This window comes from Trichosurus vulpecula, chromosome 7 (assembly GCF_011100635.1).
Source record: "Trichosurus vulpecula isolate mTriVul1 chromosome 7, mTriVul1.pri, whole genome shotgun sequence".
NCBI classification, from domain to species: Eukaryota; Metazoa; Chordata; class Mammalia; order Diprotodontia; family Phalangeridae; genus Trichosurus; species Trichosurus vulpecula.
In genome coordinates, this window is record NC_050579.1 from 93,574,225 (window position 1) to 93,592,821 (window position 18,597).

The 18,597-nt window shown below is 38.8% G+C and overlaps 1 protein-coding gene across 1 annotated transcript in view; it reads left to right on the plus strand.

Annotated features, from left to right (window-relative positions):
- The window catches only part of PRKN (parkin RBR E3 ubiquitin protein ligase), a 1,915,523-nt gene that overhangs the window by 1,580,886 nt on the left and 316,040 nt on the right, over nt 1–18,597 (plus strand). Inside the window, exon 8 of the mRNA XM_036765946.1 lies at nt 14,354–14,415. Coding sequence (XP_036621841.1) covers nt 14,354–14,415 — 62 coding nt within the window. The remainder of the gene's footprint in view (nt 1–14,353; nt 14,416–18,597) is intronic.

Genomic DNA, 18,597 nt, shown 5'->3' on the forward strand with positions numbered 1-18,597 from the left:
TGATTATATATTTGCATAGCCTATCATTTCCACAATCAGATTAAAATCTTAATAAAAATTAAGTTTCTCTGGTAGCTTCCTCCGTCACACACTGTCTGTAACACTACATTGTAGGATAATAGATTACTCTTGACCATCTTAACTCCCTTCCACCAAGCAAGCACTTGTTAGACAAAGATTCACATACGTAGCTAGGAAAAAAATTAAGCAGCAAAACAAATCAGAGAAGTTATATAAATGAGGGCAGACAAAACAATGCACACAAATAAATGGTTTCTCAGTTCAAGTGAAATTTAAAACCTCAGCTCAACCAAGATGAAAACCATCTCACCGAGGAAGTTCCCTCTTAGTAACCTCTGGGGTTGCAGGCGTTCATAGTCCAGGGATGTGTCTAGAGTTTCAAAGACTCCATTAGCCATTCTAGTGTTTGCAACTTGCTTCTCTCACCTCATCCCTCTCGAAGTGTTTCTCCTCTCTCCAGGCTCTCCAAAGTCACTCTCCCTCACATACAGTAGCTGCCTCCACTTTTCTTACTCTCTTCTACATTCAGACTTCCAGCTTCATCAAAATGAAACTGCTCTCTCCAAAGTTACCACTTGTCTCTTAATTGTCAAATCCAATGACCTTTTCTCAGTCTTCATTTTCTTCATCTTCTCTTCAGCCTTTGACACTGTTAATCACCCTCCTCTTCTCCTTGATACACTATTATCTCTAGGGTTTGGGGACACTACCTTCTCCTGGTTCTACTCCCACTTGTATTACTACTACTCTTCAGTCTTCTTTGCTAGATCTTCATCCCGGTCATGCCTGCTTAGCATGGGTATCCCACAGTGCTCTGCCCTGAGCCTTCTTCTCTTCTTCCTCTAAACTATTTCTCTTGGTGATTTCATTAGTTCCAGTGGATTCAATTATCATCTCTATGCTAATAATTCTTATATCTTCTTATCCAGCCCTAGCTATTGATTTCCAATCTTCTATCTCCAGCTCCCTATTAGACATCTCAAATGGGATGTCTAGCAGACATCTTAAACTCAACATATTAAGCTTAAAACTGAACTCATTATCTTTTACCCCAAACTCTTTCCACCTTTGAAACATCTCTATTACTGTCAGTTGTACTATCATCCTCCCAGTCTCCCAGCCTCACAACATAGGTGTCATCTTCAACTCCTCGCTATCTCTTACTCTCCATATGTAATCTGTTGTCTATTTTACCTTGCAACATCTCTTCAGTGTGTCTCCTTCCCTCCTCAGATTCTCCCACTGCCCAAGTGCAGGCCATCATCACCTCACAAATGGACTGTTGCAATGGCCTTCTGGTAGGTCCATCTGGCCCTAAGTCTCTCCCCACTGCCACCAAGGTGATTTTCCTAAAGTTTCCTAAAGTGCAGTTCTGACCATGTTACCCCCAATTCAGTAAGTTCCAGTGGATCCCTATCACCTTCAGAATCAAACATAAAATCCTCTGTTTGGCATTGAAAGCCCTCCATAATCTCGTGTCCTCCTATCTTGCTAGTCTTCTTACACCTTGTTCTCCCCACTACACTGTATAATTAGGTGCTTGTTATTTATGCAAAGAGGCAAAAAAGAAGACCAGGTAGAGTTTTGCTTGTTAGTTTCAGAAATGATTTTCTAAAAAAACCTAATTTTGATCTTGGAAAGTAGGTATTTGTGCATGCACTTGGAATTACACATAAATGCCTTCCCTTACCACCCCACCCCCAAAATCTTTTTTGCCTTGGTTTATGAGTAAGCAGTTTGGGACCTGGTTGGGAGGTAAGGTATCAGATGTCTCAGATGACTGCCAGGAATCCAAAGGATAATCATCTCATCACAGATTGAGTCACTTGGGAATGGTTAAGTAGAAGTTTTGATGTTTAGAACCCTTCTTTTATATCTTGGAAGTACATTGGTTTTTTAAACTATAGATTATTCACCATAATCATCTACTTGTTGATTATATTCTTAGAAAACATTCCTACTATTCGTCAGAATTAGAAGATTAAATCAAAGGTATATTAAACTACTGTTAATAGTTTCTTCCATCATAAGCTTAATAGGATGTTTTTTTTTTTCCTTTTGAACATGGAATGAGTAGATAGATACTCATATTTGGAGGGTTTTTTGTTTGGTTGGTTTATTATTCTTGTCTTAGTGACCCATTTCACAGTGTAGGCTTAGACCTGCCTTTGAGATGCTGCATCTCAAACCCCACTGAAAACTTAGAATTTTCTAAGTAGTTCAAAGAGAAAACATTTTCAAAATATAATCATATTCTTCCAAGAAAATACCATTTTGAATTTTTAATTATTTCTAACTAATAAATGTATGGCCTTAAACTGGTTGTTTAGACAACCTAAAGTGAACATTTTCTCATCAAGTCCATATTGTTTGTGACAGAAAATAGAGCACTAGACCTTGAGTCTGGAAGGACTGGGTTTAATCTTATCTCAGATATATTCTAATTCTGTGACCCTAGAAGAGTCACTTGGAAAGCTGTGTGGCACAGTGGATGGAGTGCCAGGCCTGGAGTCAGGAAGACCTGAGTTCAAGTGCAGCCTCAAACACTTATTAGATGTGTGACTCTAGGCAAATCACTTAATCCTGTTTGCCTCAGTTCTTCATCTATAAAGTGAGCTGGAGGAGGAAATGCCAATCAACTCTAGTATCTATACTAAGAAAACTCCAAAAGGGGTCATGAAGAGTCAGACACAACAGAAATGCCAAATAACAACAACAGAAGAGTCACTTAACTCTAAGAACCTTAGTTTCCTTATCTGGAAAATGGGGATAGCAATAACACCTAACAGGCCATAATGGTATGGATCAAATGAGATAATATATGTAAAGTGCTTTTAAACCTTTAAGTTCTATATAAATGTGAATTATTATTAATACATGCATTTGACTAAGTCACTTTGTTATAGGTCTTTTTTAAAAAGTTAGTTAGTCCAAAAAAAGAGGTATGAGATTACTCCTTAATTGCAGAAGTGATTGACTATGGAGGTAGACTATTGTATATATTGTCATATATATGTATGTGTAATATGTCTAGATGATACAAAAAACCCTTATTTGCAACAATCTTAAGGGATATAGACAGAAATATAAACACATACATCTATTACTATATACACATATACCTTTCACATTGTAAGCACTTAAATCTTATATATGGACATATATATGTACACACATGTATGTATTATATAGATGGATGGATGGATGGATGGATAGATAGATAGATATAAATTTCCTAGGCATCTAATGAGGATGCAACTGGAATATATTATCATGTCATTCTTTTCATTAATACAGCTATTACCATATAGTTCTTAAGGAGAAATAACCCTCCCCTGTTATAGCCTTAAATATTCTAGATGAATACGTATGTGTATTTGTGTGTTGGTAGTACTGGTATGTATGTGTACATATGTGTGTATATGATAGAAGAAATGATGTATACGAACACAATAGAAGTAATGGGCATAAGGTAGGCACTTAATGTTGTCTGACATCACTTTAAAAATAAGCTTAAAATTACATTTTTTAAGTTAACTAAATAAGATGCCTACTAGCATGTCATTTTTAAAGGACTGTTACATTTAGTTGAACAATTTCCATGCGGTTCAGAGCTTTGCATTCCCTCTCTGCATGGCAAGTGGCCTGTTTTGACCTGCTAATCCTGATGGGGCTAGAGAAGACAGTTGTGTTAGTCACCACCACATTAATCACAAATGCCTCCAGAGTGGTGCCCTCTCCAGCAGAGGAAGTCACGGTTCTCTCACTTGGTAAATCATCGGATGAGGTCAACAAATTAATGACTTTCTTCATATGCCAGCCACAGTGACTCAGCATTTGACCTTTATTTCTTAATACTGTGGCTCCTATGGCAATTACTTCTCCAGCTACTTATCTTTTAAACAAAGGCATTCTCTATAAAGGATTTTACTAAATGAGACAGCAGCAATAGTAACGAGAGGATGAAAGTCACAGAGGACATGCCTTATCCAGTGGGTCTGCAAAATTCCCAATTATTTTATTTCATTTCCATCTCTGACAGTTGCTCCTACTGGGAATTATTACTTTTTTATCTCTTCCCTGCTAATAATAGGCACTCTGTAAAAGCCATTGTCTGCCTCAGTTTCCTCATCTGTAAAATAAAATGTTTGGATTCAGTTTCTTTCTAGATCTAACACACTCTGGACCTGTCACTGAAGAACATGTCTCCATGGTCCATGTAGCATTGTGAATTGCTAGTTTCCACGCCAAGCCATTTCATTTATGGCATTTCTAAATAACCTCAACACATCTAACTGTTTTTTATAGAAATACAAACCAAATCACTTCATATTACAGAGATTTTGTATCTTCTCTTTGACCTTCTAGGTAATACCTTTTCAACATCCAACAATTATGCACTAACCACTTCCTCTATGCCAGGACAAGAGAGATGAGTGGGAAAATGCATGTGAACTATAGGTGGTAGCAAGGAAGAGAATCAGTCATTTATAATTTCAGGGATCCACCTTCACATATTTGGCCCTGTTTGTTTAGCCCAGTACCTGATACATAGTAAGTACTTAATCAATGCTTCTTTCCTTCCTTCGTTCTTCACAAAGTATCATGGCAGAGCTAGAGACCAAGTAAGGTATGGAGGATAATGTGACGATGGAAAGAGTACCCTCCACTTGAAGCCTGAAGTACCTTCTTACTAACTGTGAGAACCTGGACAGGTTTTTTACTCTCTTAGCTTCAGTGTTCCCACCTGTAAAATGGGGATAATAATTCATACCTTCACTACATACCTCACAAAAGTATTTTATAGACCATGAAACACCATATAGATGTGACTTACCATTGTGACTGGCCTAATTGTTATTGCTTCTAGGTTACATCAGGATATTCCTGGGACGATGTTTAGGGCACTATTTTGATGGCATCCCTTTGGAATGCTCTTCTATCATTGATGGAAGAGGAAAAGTAATTTCATTTGCTAGTTTGGTTGTGCTAATAAAGCTATGCCCTAATAATAATAATTAATAATAACTAATATTTATATTGTGCTTTGAGTTTTGCAAAGCACTTTACATATATTAATTAGCTCATTTGATACTCACAACAACCCTATGGGAGAGGTGCTGTTGGTAATTATGCCAATCACAATGGTAAGTCACGTTTGTGTAGTGCACTATGATTTGTGAAATGTTTTCCTCAAAACAATTCTGTGAGGTATATAATGCAAGTATATGTTATTATCCCCATTTTAAAGATGAGAAAACTTGAGCCTGAGACAAGGAAAGTAACTAAGCCAGGACTATATAGTGGCCTAGTAAGTGTCTAAGTTAGGATTTGAATTCTACCCATTACAGTGTCTAGCTGTAAGTGATATTATTCGATGTGTCAACCAAGTTTCTCAGTATATTTTTAAAAAGCTTAGTAAAGGCTTTGTATTATTTAGTACCCTCCTAGGATCATAGATTTACAGCGGGAAAGGATCATCTTGAAATCATCTTGTCCAAACCCTTTATTGTATAGGAAGCTGAAGCCTAGAGATGCTGTTACATGCCCAGTCACTTAGGAAGTAAATGATGGAATCATGTCTCCAGACTCCAAATCCAGTGGATTTTCCTCGTGTTTAGATATTCTTAAATTAGCTTTGTATCCTTCCCTTTTCTTCCTTCTCTTGGTTCCTGCAGATCTTAACGTTTTCAATTCCAAAATGCTTTACTCTGCTTATTCTTCCCTACTCTCCCTCCACTTTCCCCCTTCTCCTCCACCATCTTCTTCTCTTTCCTCTTCTCCCTCTGCCACCTCCTCCTCCTCTTCCCCTTCTCTCTTTCTCCTCCTTTCTCCTCTTCTTCACCTTTCCCCTTTTCCTCCTCTCCCTGCACATTCCCTTCTTCCTGCTCCTCCTCCTCCACTTTCTTCTCCTCTTTCCATTTTTCCTCCTCTCCTTCCACCTACTTCTCCTCCTCCTCCTCTTCCCTTTTTTCTTCCTCCTCCTCTTCCCCTTCTCCTCTTCTCCCTCCTTCTCCACCACCTCCTCCTCCCCCCCTTCTTTCTTTCCTCCTCCTGCTCTCCATATTCAGAACACAACCCTATTTTCTCTTCATTTGCTATTTGCTAAGTACATCTTTACAAAGCATTTTTTTAAAACTCCAGTTTCATCACTTTGATTTTCATCTGCCTGGTATTAAGCAGATATTTCCTTCCAAGCTTTTGGTCTTGAATCTCTTGACAATTTACAACTGCTCCCTTTTTGCTATTCTCTGTTCTCCCTTCTCACATATTTTTTTAATCTTCCTCCATTGCACTCACCAGGTGTTTCAGATAATTACCTAGTCTTCTATTAAAGATGTTTGTTTTCTTTGAGCTATGTGATATTCTTTTTAGCTTTATTCTAAGAAGATCCTTTCATGTGAATTCTGAAACACTAGAGTTGTCTGTTTCTTGTTTTTCTTATTCTTACTAACACTGCAATCAGCACAAAGGTCAAATCTCAAGAGTTCACATATTCACTTACCCTTCTAAAATCACTCAAACGAATTTGGTATTTGACCCTTTCTACATTTCTCACTCAAGCAATCGGCAAGTATTCATTAGTTGCCTACTATGTGCCAGGCAGGCACTTTCCTAGGTGGCGGGGATACAGAATACTCCCAAGACATGTGCAGTCTAAGAGTTCACTTTGTAGCTTGGTGACCATTATATGGCCTATATAACTATCTGGTTATCCTGGAAACCATGAGTATTTAAATGCTATTTTCTTGTAGAACTCAGAGGGCTATGTTAACTACTGTTTTTACTTGATGGAGATGACAGTGGGGCAGAGGGAAGTTAGTCTTCTGCAATATCATGGTTTAAATTACTGGGTCACTTCAAATTATAAAATTTTAGGTAAAATAAGTTAAAGGTATACTTCTGTAATATGTGGGACTTGGAGAACAGTAAGGAAACAATTGTGTCACCATCTTTAGTTATTTATTCTTTTAAAGTTGTTGTCTGTCCCCAGTCTATAAGGGTGAAGAATCATTTTTTTAATTATATTTGTATTACCAGAGCTTAACACAGTTCCTGGCAAAGAATAAATGCATAACAATTGTTCAATCCATCCATCCATCTACCTACCTATCTATCTGTCTATCTGTCAATCTATCTTTTGTCTATTTTTCTTCCTTCCTTCCTTTCTTTCTCTCTCTTTTATTTCTTTCTCTATTGCTCTCTCTCTCCCCTTCTTTCCTTCCATCCTTCCTCCCTCCCTTCCTCCCTCCCTTCCTATTTTCCTCCTTTCCTCCCTCCCTCCCTCCATCCTTTATTTCTTCCTTCCTTCTTTCCTTCCTTCCTTTCTTTTTCCTTCCTTCCTTCCCTCCCTCCCTCCTTCCTTCTTTCCTTCCTTCTCTATCTCAGTACCTGAGACTTTCTCCCAGAGATTCACAAAATATAGACAGATAACCCAATAGGAGAAGCCCCCAGCCTCTAGGTGGCCTTGTGGGTAGAACACTGGACCTGGAGAATGGATGACCTGAGCTGAAATCTAGCATCAGACACTTAAAGCTGTGCGTCCCTAAGCAAACCTCTTAATCTCAGTTCACTCAGTTGTAAAATGGGGAATTAAATGAGATGATGATGTTTGTAAAGTGCTTAGCGTAGTGCCTGGTACTTAGCAGGATCAAATAAATACTTCCTCCAGAATCAGATGCTTCCATTAGAATGTAAACTCCTTGAGAGCAAGGACTTTATTTCTTTGTCTTATCTGTATCCTCTGCACAGCTCCTAGCGAATTGTTGTCATTCAGTCATTTAGTCATGTCCAAATTTTGTTATCTCATGGACTGTATCATGCCAATTCTGCTCATGGGATTCTCTTGGCAAGGATACTGGAGTGGTTTACCATTTCATTTTCCACTGAATTAAGGCAAACAGAGGTTAAGTGACTTGCCTAGGGTCACACAACTAGAACATGTCTGAGGTGGGTTTTGAAATCAGGTCTTCCTGCCCCAGGCCTCTTGCTCTATCCACTGCACCACCTCACTGTCTCTGCCTGACAAATAGGGCAAATAGTAGGTGCTAAATAAATGTGCGGACTTGGGACCAGAAAGACTCATCTTCATGAGTTTAAATCTGACCTCAGACACTTATTAACTGTGTGACCCTGAGCAAGTCACTTAACTCTGTTTGCCTCAGTTTCTCATTTCTAAAATTAGCTGGAGAAGGAAATGCATACCACTCCAGTATCTTTGCCTTGAAAGATAGTCATACTCAATTCAACCACAACAACAACAAAATGTTTATTGACTTTTATTAAGGTAGCTGGACTCCTCATTGCTGTACTCTTTGGTTACACTGATGTCCCACCTGACCATCTAACACTCGCTTCTTTACCAACACACAGGGCTCTTTGGCCACAGTACAAGGATTAATAACAGGAGTGTACCAACACAGAGGACTAAGATCTTCCAGCTTTTCTATGCTGGTTTAGAATCCATCTCAGAAAGCAAGAAAAGCCAATGTCTTTGTTAGAGCTAAGCTGCCTCCTCACAGCTTTCAGAGCTCAATTGCCTCCAAATCACAAGAACAAAATCAAATGGACATAATGCATCATTTAAAACATTAAATCTCCCCCAGGTCTTATCTGGGAAGAATCCAAAGATTTGTTTTAGCATTCATTTTCTAGGGTTAATTTCACAAACAGCTACCTGCTGATGGAACTATAAGGAGAAAACAAAAGATTGTTTCTTCTTACAATACCTTCAATTTTATATTAGGTTATTTCCTTCATTGTACATATTCTCATATAGTTTCCATCACCCCCCTGCTAGCAATAGTGTGGTATTCTAGATAAAGAAATGCATATTTTCATTAGTTTGTTATGGCTTTTATGCTTTGTTAACTTCATGAGCTAACAACTAGTGTACATGCATACTTAATAATTACTAGTGTCCTTGAGAGGCAGATTGGTATACTGGATAGAAGACTAGCCTTGAAGTCAAGAAGACTTGAGTCCAGAGCAGCTGTGGCCATCCAGCAAGCAAGTAATTCTTAAGCATCCACTGTGTGCCAGCCAATGTACCAATCACATTGGGATTCGAGGACAAAAAGTAATAGTCCCTGCCCCCCAGGAGCTTAAAATGCATCATTCTATGGGGGAAGACAACATTAAAATGACAACAGCATCAACAATTATAATCAGTAAATATTTATTAAGCATCTGCTACATGTTAAGCAAAAGACAGTGCCTGCCCTCAAGGAGTTTACAATCTAATGGATGAGACAACTCGCAAACAAATATATACATATCAAGTTATATACAGGCTAAAGAGGAATTGGTTAACGGAAAGAAGGCACTAGAATTAAGAGGAGTTGGCAAAGTCACCTGTAAAAATTGGGGGGCAGTTTGAGACATAAAGGAAGCCAGAGAAATTAGCAGTTACAACAGTAACACGATGATTAATAATTAATTTATGATGACAGTATAATAATAGCATTTATATGGTACTTTAAGGCTTACATAGAACTTTACAAAACTACTTCATTTTATCCTCATAACAACCCTGGGAAGTGAGTGCTATTATTAACCCCATTTTACAAATGAGGAAACTGAGGTAGTCAATAGTTAAGTGGTTTGCCCAGGTCACTCAGCTAATAAGTATCTGAAGCCAAATTTAAACTCAGCTCTTCCTGACTCCAAGTGCAGTCAGTGCTCTGTCCACCATGCCACCTAACTGCCTATGTATATTCTAAGGATATAAATATACATTACAAAATAAATATATTGATGCAATATAGGACCCTGGAAAAGTCACTTAATCTCTTAGAGACTTCAAACAACTTTCTGAAACTGTTAAGTTATAGATGAGTTGCTTTTGGTAAAGGAAGTTTCCAACCAAAGAATTCTTTAGGCTGATAAGATCACAAGACAGGACCCCTTCCTCTGCATTTTCCCTCAAATTCCATCTTGTTAATACTTGTGCTGTCGTGGACAGTATGAATCCACCTAGAATAATAGAGTTCTGCCCAACTGACTGGTGGCAAATCTGAGGAGGGATCTCCATGGGGAGGGGTACACGTACTGAAGCAGATTCACCATAGCCTGGCCATGTTGCACAGCAAAGTCACCTGTAGAGCCTGGCAACAGTGGTGGAATGCAGAAAGAGAAACATAAATCAGAGTTGAAGTCCAGAGCTAGAAATCAGAAAGACAAGAAACAAGGCAGGTCAACAGAAGGTGTCCAGAGAAATCTCAAAAATTCCAAAGCAGTTTGTTGCATTGAAAGCAAGCATCTCTGAGCTTTGAAACAAGTCCTGCTTCCCTGGTCTCCCTGATGGGCAGTGAGAACTAAATTAGAGGGTTCTTTAGGGGTGAGGTTGGTACCTCAATATGTAGTGCTCCTTAAATCTTATATCGCCAAATATCTACTGCCATCAAAAGCCAAACCAGCACCTTAAAAGTCAGCAAACTCTTATTAATGGCGGTCATTAATCTCATGTCACATGGCTGAACACTCTAAGGCCTTGTATTGGATTCACTTCTTTTCCTCATCAGGAAGTACAGAATTTGCCTCCTTACTCATTAAAAGAAGCCTAAGTGTATTGACAAGAATTCACTAAACTAATTTGGAATAGGAAGAGGGGCAGGGGAGGAGGGGTGGGAAAGTAAGAGTGGAACTAGCACTTATCAGCCTCTTACTATGTGCCAGGCACTGTGCTAAGTTTGTTGTGGTTGAGTCATTTCAGTTGTGTCCAACTCTTCATGACCCCATTTGGGGTTTTCTCGGCAAAGATGCTGGAGCAGTTTGCCATTTCCTTCTCCAACTTATTTTATAGATAAGGAAACAGAGGCAAACAGAGTTAAGTGACTTGCTCAGGGTCACCCAGCTAGTAAGTGTCTGAGGCCGGACTTGGACTCAGAAAAATGAGTCTTCCCGACTCTAGGCCCAGTACACTATCCACTGGGCCAATAGCCCTGAAAAGTAGATGCTATATTATCTCCATTTTACAATTGAGGAAAGCTGGGTCCATCTTCACAGGTGGGCTCTTTAATGTGCAGGTGAATCTGCTTCTGTGAATGAGCCTTCTTGTTATAATGAGCACTGCAAATGGATTCAGAAGATCTGGGTTCAAGTGCTGCCTCTTATACTTCTCTGTGACTATTAGCAACTCAGTTCTTGATTCTGAGTCTCCATTTCTTCACCTGTGAAAATAGGGCATTAACTGATTTAATGTCTAATTTCCTTTCTAGTTCTAAAACTTCTGATTCAATACCTCGTGTATTATTTTAGGTTCTTTATATTATCTAAAACTCAGAAGCAACACAGTTAACTGAATTGGTAATATAGGCCATGGTTTCACTCTGTGAGATTGGTACTTAGAAGTAATTAGTAGTTAGTTAATCAGTAGTTAGTAAATCTTCATAGATTCATTACATCCTCCATAATCTAGGAAGAGAGGCAGCGTGTCATTATCAATAGAAAGCAGCCTTGAAGCAGGAAAATCAGGGTTCAAGCCCACATTCTAATACATACTAACTTTGTCATGCTGAACAATTCCCTTGACCTCTCTGTACTTTTAGCAACTCTCTATTACTGTAAGATTCAGAGAACATGCTGACTGAGACTGGCAGAGGAAGTATCCTCACCCAGGAGTTCCCTATATTGATGAATTCACAGGTCCAATGCTTACCCTTTTCCCTATCCTAATCTGGAAAGAAGCTTGCATTACAATGGTAGGTGGTTTGAATAAACAAAAAAAAGCACTTTATTAACCTCCTAAGTGCTAGGGATACAAATGAAAAATGAAACCAACCCTAAAGACATTTACATTTAATAGCAGAAATAACATATAGGAGAGCTGTAGCCAGGGAGAGGTATTTAGGTTTGTAAAACTATGGAGATAGTGAGTAGGTTCCCAAAGTGAATGATACTGCCACCTGGGGGGTGCTAGAACACTGGGGAGGGGTGGTAGTAGCCTCAGGTGCAACCAGGGGACATTGAATAAAAATAAGGGGGCTATGGAACATAAGAGAAGAAAATTTTGAAAACTATTCATACATGTTTCATCTGTCGTGTAACTGAGTTAAAGTTGTAGTGATTACATCATTTTCAAAGTAAGCACACAAAATGCAAGTTATAACTGATCAGTGGCTAAGTCTGCTGACAGGTCTTAATAAGCAAGTGTTGGCAGGTAAACATGTTGCACATTCTCAGGAACTCCAGCAAGCATCAGCAGGTATATGTGAGTGTAATGACTTGTTTACAGTATTATACTATATGGTTACATGATAGAATATTGCATCATCAAAATCTTAGTGCAAGGAAAAAATTTATAATAAATTATTAAATTTAAAATGTGCCGTTTAAAAAATATTTTTTTGAAATGATGCAAATTAAAATAACTGTTAGTTAAAGAAAGTGGATTTCCAGGGGCAGCTGAGTAATTTTTTTAAAAGGTAGGACAGATAAGTTTGAGGAACCTCTGGGATAGTGAATGAACCCATTAGGAAGTACAGTGACACACTCTTTTTAGTAGAATTCCAGTAGAATGATGTGGTTCTGAAATTAGAATCCCAGGTAGGGTATGCACAAAGTGGCTACTAAAAAGATGACCAGGGAATACAGAATGGCCGGAGCCTGCATAGATATAGTAAGCCACATATGGCACCCATCAATCATAACAGTGGGCTTTTCAAAGTAGGAAGCTTGCAGCTGAAGCTACATCCTCAAGAAGGGACACACCATATGAGTTGAACATTTTGGGGAGTCGATTTAAACCATAGTTAAGAGCGCAAGCGCATCTACTCTTCATTCAGATTCACAAGGGGAGTGAGTGCAAGAAGGGAGTGGTTTCGAGGACTATGATGACTGGTAGCAGAGAAGAGGGACAACTATGGCTTTGAAGGAGAACTAGTCTTGAGTTGAGAGTTGAGTGGGGTTGAAGAGCTGTCCTTGGACCTAAGCAATCTACCTACCAGAGATGCTAGTCTGTGTGGGGAGCTTCATACAAGGAGAGAAAGAACATCAGGGAAATATAGTGTTATAGGCCTGAGTTAACTGGGCCACTAGTTCCCTGTACATGTGCCTTGGTACTGTTGAACTTTCTGTAAAGTCTTCCCACTGGCATTATGTGGGACAATATATCCCAGGTTCATGGAGGGAATGTTTTATAACCATTTTTCCTAAAAGAAAGATACTATTGTTAGGTGCTATTGTGATTACAGTACTCAGATTCCTTTGCCAAATGGCCTAAAAGCACATGAGAGAAGAGAGTAGCATTTTGAGCTGTCTCTTAGACATGACATCCTATGGTAGGGGGCCAAAATGTGTTAAATGTAGCCATTGAGTGTTTGGTTGATAATGCATTGTGAAGTATATTCTGACATTGTTTTAATTTATTTTCAAAGATGAATTCTGACAGCAAGTGATGATTTAAAATATCTGTGCCATGGAAAAGTGAATGTTTTAATTGGATATTAATTAGTTTAATCCTTTCTGATTGTTATTACCAAATGAAATTATCCCTTCCCTCAAGTTGCCAGATTCCCATATTAAATATCTGGGACTACACTGCCTGACCTGAATGGAGAGTTCTTGTCTTGGAGTGGGAGCTAGTTGGTTGGGAGAAGGGGGTAGAGAGAGGAGAATGAGCGCTCACTGGCAGTCACCTATTTGCTGATGTGATCAGAACAGAAAGTTGTTGCTTTAGAATGCTAGGGAACTTCCCACCTTCCCGGGGCAGAATGGGATTGCATGTGTAAACACACACACACACACACACACACCTCTTGGCAGAACAAACCAGGGTCCTGAAAATTGTTGAGAGTGATTGAGTCATATGGCATAAATAATGACATTCAGTTAAGTTGCCAAACTTCCCCCACACCCCATTAGCAATCTCAGACTTTGCCTGTATGATCAGTGTTGGGCTGCACATCTATAGATGGGTCAACCTAGAAACCAGGAACTATGCTGGACCAGGGCAAGAACATGGACAGAACCACAGAGAATCTTGAAAAGCAACCCCAAACCTAAAGCATCTTTTATAGAAATGTTCATTTGATATGCTCAAAGAACAAGAAGACTGACCATCATCGTGGTACAGTGGGAGGAAACACTGAATTTGGAATTAGAGGACCTATTTCAAATCATGCCTTTTTCATTAACTACCAATGTGACCTTGAGCAAGTTACTTGACCTCTCTAGACATCAAATTTCTCATCTCAAAAATGAAGGATTGAAATAGATGCCCCTCCCAGATCTATATTTATGATTCTCCAATCCTCTTAGGAAAATAACATATGCTTCTATTACCTCTAAAACACTGCCTATGATTTTTAAAATTAATTTTTCTTTTCGACAGCTGGCTGTCCAGACTCCTTGATTAAAGAGCTTCATCACTTCAGAATTCTTGGGGAAGAACAGGTGAGTTAACATCTCAAAGGCTGCGTGATAGTGTCGCAAAAGGCAGACACTAATGAGACAGCTCTGTAACTCTCCAGGGAAACAGTGTGTGTCTGATGACCCCCAGGGCCCCAAAATGGGGAAGAAAAACACACAGGAGATGCATGAGAACATTTTTTTAATCCTATCCATCAGCTTTGACAGGTTATTAATTGCTACATCTGCTATCTGCCACAGCTTTTCAAGTCAGGACTCTAGCGGTAAACAGGCAGTACGCAGTGGCAGACAAGCAAACAAATACGTATGAATATGAACTGTGCCTGAGGGAATCAGCGAAAGTCTTGTCGGGTTTGGTTTTGGTGAATGAGAGTATGGGGGTATCAGGGAGAGGAGTGGGAGTGTCTGTGTATTCAGCCTAGGGTTCTTTGCATGGTGTTTTTATATTTTGTCTATGTATCTTGTATATTTTGTAGCATATATCTTAAATATATGGTGGATGTATATGATATAGTAACATTCTACATGAGTTTTAACATACGTGATGCCTATGGTTGTTGCTGTTATTCAGTCATTTCAATCACGTCTGATTCTTTGTGACCCCATTTGGGGTTTCTTGGCAGAGATACGGGAGTGGTTTGCCATTTCCTTCTCCAGCTCTTTTTACAGATGAGGAAACTGAGGCAAACAGAGGTTAAGTAACTTGCCCAGAGTAACACTGCTAAGCAAGTGTCTGAGGCCAGATTAGAACTCCAGTTTTCCTGCCTCCAGGCCTAGAGCTTGTGCACTATGGCACCACTTAGCTGTCACCCGTGGAGGGTGGTTTATTTATGCAATAGGTTTTTTAAAACCTGAGATGTAGCTCAGCTCAGCATGTTGGATAGAGGCTCTCTATCTGCCTTAAATTAAGGAAGACCTGTGTTGAAGTACTGCTTGTGATTCAAACCGGCTTTGTGACCCTGGACAAGTCATTTAATTTCCCAGTGCTGTTGGTAAATAATTATCTACGATGCAAAGTTGTAGAGCAAGTGTTGATATGCGTAGGTAGAAGAATTTCCTCACTCCTCACTGGTATAATCACATTGCGAGTCCAAAACAAGATAAAATAAAATAGAATAAAAACCACATTACATTCAACAAAGCACATCATATTTTGAATGGAAGTAAACATTTTTGGACACGGCCAATGTGGAATTTCTTTTTTGTTGCTTGATTAGACATATTTGTAACAAGGATTTTGTTTTTCCTTCTTTCTCAGTGGGGGTGGGAGGTGGAGGGGGGTGGGGAGATGTTCATGGGGAAGAGGGCTGGATTTTTGCTGATTGAAAAATAATAAAAAATTTTGTGAGAGATCACACAGAGTAGTTGAGAAAGTGTTAGACTTGGAGTCAGAGGAAGGCATGGGTTCAAAATGCTGCCTCTGATACTTCGTAGGTGTGCTTAGTCACTTAAAGGGCAGCTACATGGCACAGTAGATAGAGTGCCTGACCTGGAGTCTAGAAGACTCATCTTCTCAATTTCAAATATGGCCTCAGATACTTACTAGCTGGGTGACCCTTGGCAAGTCACTTAACTCTGTTTGCCTCAGTTTCCTCATCTGTAAAATAAGCTGGAGAAGGAAATGGCAAACCACTGCAGTATCTTTGCCAAGAAAACCTCAAATGGGGTCATGAAGAGTCAGACAAGACTGAAACAAACTCAACAACAGCAAGCCATTTATGTCTCTGAGCCACTCTCTAAGACTATACATTTAGTTGGGTAGTCTTAATGTGAAGGAATTATACCAGTGATATCAATACATCTGGCTAAATGTACATGGAATTTTAAAATGTTTTCGTATAGCTATATATCAAAGCTTGATTTGCCAGGGATAGGTTTTATATATATATATATGTATATGTGTATTGTTATACATATTATATATTATATATGTTATATATATAATGGCTTTGCTGCGGCAAATCTTTTTTGAAGTATTGTTAAAATCAATAAGGCGCAATGGGTAATAATGTTGGTCTGCAGAATAAACAAGCTTTGCTTGACCTTATGGTGCCCAAAGAAACGTTTCCAACCAAACTACCCTTTCCCCATCTCAAAAAATGTATCACCAAGAAAAAGCCATTCAACTTGGGCTGATTCTTTGTCTTCTAGTTGATATTATCCATCTCCAGGATGAAGTAGAAAGTAAATGGGTGAATGCAGAGATAGTATAGGAAAGCCAGACAGTGTCTGAACCCCTCCGAGACAAGACATTATGGTGTGTCTTACTATTTTTAACTTGAAGTATTTGTATGTTTTCAGAATATACATTTAGAATATTAAAATGCAAGTAAAAAAGCACATTCACAAACCAAACAAATTATTTTCTGATGATCTGTCATTTTGTGTTATGTGTGATACTAATTCCTTCCATTAGCAAAAATATTGAAAAATGACTTTAAATGCATAGCTACCTGGGATACCATAATATTTTAAAGCCATTTTCCTATAGAATCAAGAAGTGGATTTTTGAAATACAGCTTAATAGTTTAGTTATGTTGCCATAATTTGATAAATCATCTCTTTCAACATATATGTATATATACACATACATATTTATCATGTATGATATGTATGATATATATCTTAAGTGATACCTATATTTATTCTAACATAACCAGACAAATAATAGTAAAAAGAAACAAAAACAAATCAGCCATGTCCTCTGTTTGGGTTTAAATGAAATCAGGCCACTTGTCATTCGCCCTTAGCATTGAATTCAGGGATATTAATCAAAATCCATACTCCTTGGATTGGATACACAGAGAGATAAAGATAATGATGATTACATGAATCCCACCCCTGCCTACCTTCCTAAAAAACATATCATTTGAAGCACCTTGTATTTCGTGTAAAAATGTGGGGATTTTAATGTTGCTCATTGTATCAAGTCACGTTGAGTTCATTATCTTTCTACCTACGCCCACTGGCTTCATTATTTCTGTCTGTGCCACAACCACTCATTGAGTGTCTCAGGATCAGAAGATTACCTTTGATTCTTCCACCACCTTTACCTTTCACAACCAATCCATTACTAAGTGCTATAGATCCCACATTCATGATTTCTCTACCATGCATTTGCTTCTCTCTATTCCCATTGCCACCACTCTATTTCAGGCCCTGAGTGCCAACCACCTGGACTATCACTATAGCCTCTCGCCTTTCCAAGCCATCTTTCATGACACAGACCCATGGTGTGTGTGTGTGTGTGTGTGTGTGTGTGTGTGTGTGTGTGTGTGTGTGTGTGAATAGAACTAGGTATGTTACTTGGCTCCTCAAATATCTTCAGGGGATGAACTTCAAAACCCAAGCTCCGGACTTGAGAAGATCCAAGTTTGATCTTGGAGCAAGTAGCCTCTTGTTTTTGTGTATCCACCCAGAATAACCCTGGGATCATCTGAATTTGGCTTATTTCTAGTTGTCCTGTAAGGAATATTAAGGACCACTCCTTCAAGTGCCATTCCTTTAAGATTAACAATAAGCATATAAAAATTAAGATTTATAATTCCAGAGACTAATGACACCATCTACTTCCATATAAAGAGTTGAAGGACTCGGAATGTAACACACACACACACACACACACACACACACACACACACACACATATATATATATATATATATATATATATATTTGGATGTGGCCAATGTAGAATTTTTTTTTGCTTGATTATGCATACTTGTAACAAGAGTTTTGTTTTTCCTTCATTCTCATGGTGGGGGCAGGGGGCAGAGAGGCAAATTTTTACTGATTGAAAAATAATAAAATTAAAGAAATTAAAAATAAATATTTATTCAGTGTATTAACAAACAGAATAATACTAGTCTTCTATCCCCTATGAAGAGAGAATAGTTATATATCTCACCTCCAGATGAGTGTCATTTCTTAACCCACCCTTCCATCCTTGACTTTCAGTTAATTACTGAACAATATAGCTCGGTGTACTGCTGGACAAGTCTTATGTCAAGTACCAATTCTAGGTTCCCATCTGTGACCTACTTCCTTCTTCCTGGGGTCAGCTCCTGCTTCTATGGCTTCACCTTATCTACAATCCTCTAGCTCCCCTACAGCGCCCTTGGAAAACTCCTCTCCAAAGCTGCAGTTTTGTGTCTCCTAAAACCAACAAGGGCAGCTAGGTGGCACAGTAGACAGGGCACCAGCCCC